Source organism: Otolemur garnettii, unplaced genomic scaffold (genome assembly GCF_000181295.1).
Source record: "Otolemur garnettii isolate 467f Iridium unplaced genomic scaffold, OtoGar3 scaffold00125, whole genome shotgun sequence".
Taxonomy (NCBI): Eukaryota; Metazoa; Chordata; class Mammalia; order Primates; family Galagidae; genus Otolemur; species Otolemur garnettii.
This window is the reverse complement of record NW_003852520.1, coordinates 437,654-439,950: the sequence shown is the minus strand read 5'-3', so window position 1 is coordinate 439,950 and position 2,297 is coordinate 437,654. Positions and strand designations below refer to the sequence as shown.

Genomic DNA, 2,297 nt, shown 5'->3' with positions numbered 1-2,297 from the left:
ATCCCGCTCCCTCCACCCATTCCCCCTCCCCTCTCCCTCCCCCCTTCCCATATTTTTAGGCTGTTATTAGGTTATAGCTTACATATAAAAGGTATAAATTAGTTTCATAATAGGGGTGTGTACATTGGATACTTTTTCTTCCATTCTTGTGATACTTTGCTCAGAAGAACATTTTCCGCTCAAAGTGTTTACTTCAAGTGAACAGATTTCTCACCTATTACCTTTAACCTAACAGGAATCTTGAAGTGTGGCTTCCCTCTGAGGATGTGGATCCAGTTCAGCTCTGTTCTGGCTTGTTAGTGTGAAGGAGCAGGAGCTCTGTGGGGAAGCCCCCGGGACCAGGATGAGGCTTGACTGGAGTGAGCCTGCACTGCCACCGAGAGGGTCTGCTTTCCAGAGGGCTTCCAATGTCAGTGACAGGACACTGTTGGGAGGGGTCAAACCTTTTAGGGCAAATAACTAAATCAACACGAACCACTGTCAAGTTTAGAGGCAGCTGGACTCCACCAAGAGGCATTCCCAGTCAGGGCTCTTTTCAGCAGGCACTGAGCTGCTGCAGGAGAAATTGCATCTTGAGCTTTTGTGACAAAATCCTTTTTTCTGTGAGTGTGACTCGGGGGCCATGGCCTGAATCAGTAACAATGCATTGATACTCACTATGGTCATTCATAGCAAAGAAACTACATCCTGCAAGGGGCGGGTCGCCTGTGCATTTAGTGAGTTCTATAAAAAATACCTTATTTGAAGAGCTCTTGAGCCCCACGACCAGCCACTCTGGGCCTAAGTGTCCCATCCCAGGCTCTTCAGTATTTCAAAATACCGGCCTGGAGAAGCCATTTTCTTGTAAAGGAGTTATGGTCACTCTGGGTCGTCATGTCATCAGTAGTGCGACAATGTCCCTCTGGAGAGATGCTGCTTTCTCTGTGGGAAGTGACTGCATGTCACCTGGCTTTCCAAAAGCCCCTGCTGGTAGAGTCACCCGAGAAGACCCAGAGCAGTCCTGTCCACTCTAATGAAGAGCTCTCTGGAACATTCTTGGCATTGACCTGTAAGTGAAGCTCCTTAGGAGTTGGCAGGAGGGGTTGGGGGAGATGGGGCAGGGGTCTGTGGCTCTTGGCTGTCCTCTTTGACTAGTGCATAACGCCGGGCTTTTCTGGGGTCAGGCTCCGGTGTCTCCTCTGCCCATCTTCCCACTCGGCGCACACCTTTGGCCACCTTAGGTGCATTCCTACAAGGATTGTGGTCATAGATGACCAGCTTCAGGCTCGAGAGGTGGGCCAGGCTGGGGAAGTGCTGGATGCAGTTCCGGTCCACGTCGATCACCTCCAGGAAGGGCATGTGAAGCAGCACAGGGGGGAAGCTGGTCAGCAGGTTGCCCGACAGCCAGATAGTCCTTAACTCCTGGAGGCGCTGGAGCTGGCCTGGCAGCACACGCAGGGCATTGGAGCCCGCATGCAGAGTCTTAAGGAGCCTCAGCTCGCAGACCACGTCCGGCAGCTGGGTGAGGTGGTTGGCCTCAATCCACAGGGTCCGCAGGTTCTGGAGCAGGCTCAGCTCGCTGGGGAGGTCACAGAGCTTGTTGTTGCCTAGGTAGAGGATGCAGAGGTGTTTCAGGGTGCACACCACCTGGGGCAGAGTCTTGAAGTTGTTGAAGTCCAAGGCCAGGATCTGCAGGTTCTGCAGCTGGCCCAGCTCCGGAGGCAGGCTGTGCAGGTGGTTGTCACTCAGGTAGAGCTTGACCAGTGCCCCAAAGGAGCACAGGTGCAGGGGGAGGCGGCGCAGCTGGCTCCCGCTCAGGTCCACCATCCTGTCCAGTGGCATCTCGCGAAGGTCTCCAACCACGTAGCTCTGGCAGTGCTCAGCAGGGATAAAGGCCACTAGGGCCCTGATGGTGTTCCCCATGAGGAGGCCACCTCGAGTGGGGCTGGCTCTGCCACTGCTCTGGGGCCTGTCCTCCCCCATTATAACCTGGGACTTCATGACAGAAACCAGTCTGCTTGACAGGGAAAAGTGCTCCTGATAGCAGCCTGAGTGTCAGGCGACAGGTCCAGCACACAGGCGGGGCCAGCAGGCCACGTCTATCTCACATGCCTGCCTTTAATCACCTAAGCCCCAGGCTCCTTTATCTACTTTAAAAAATTTTTTTCAAGATAAAAATAGCTTTGGTGGCTTTTTTCTGATGACAAAATATTGATACATTACATAAAGGTGTAAAAGAAGAAAGTGAAAAACACCCTCGATTATATACTTCTCTGTTAAAAATCCTGTGAACATTTGATTTGTCCTTTGGCCTTTTT

General features: G+C 52.3%; 1 protein-coding gene across 1 annotated transcript; it reads right to left on the bottom strand.

The window, feature by feature from the left end:
* Positions 1-1,062: 1,062 nt before the first annotated feature.
* LRRC10 (leucine rich repeat containing 10) lies at positions 1,063-1,902 on the bottom strand. Its single transcript, XM_003797842.1, has one exon. The coding sequence runs from the start codon at positions 1,900-1,902 to the stop codon at positions 1,063-1,065; it is 840 nt and encodes a 279-aa protein (XP_003797890.1).
* Positions 1,903-2,297: the final 395 nt, after the last annotated feature.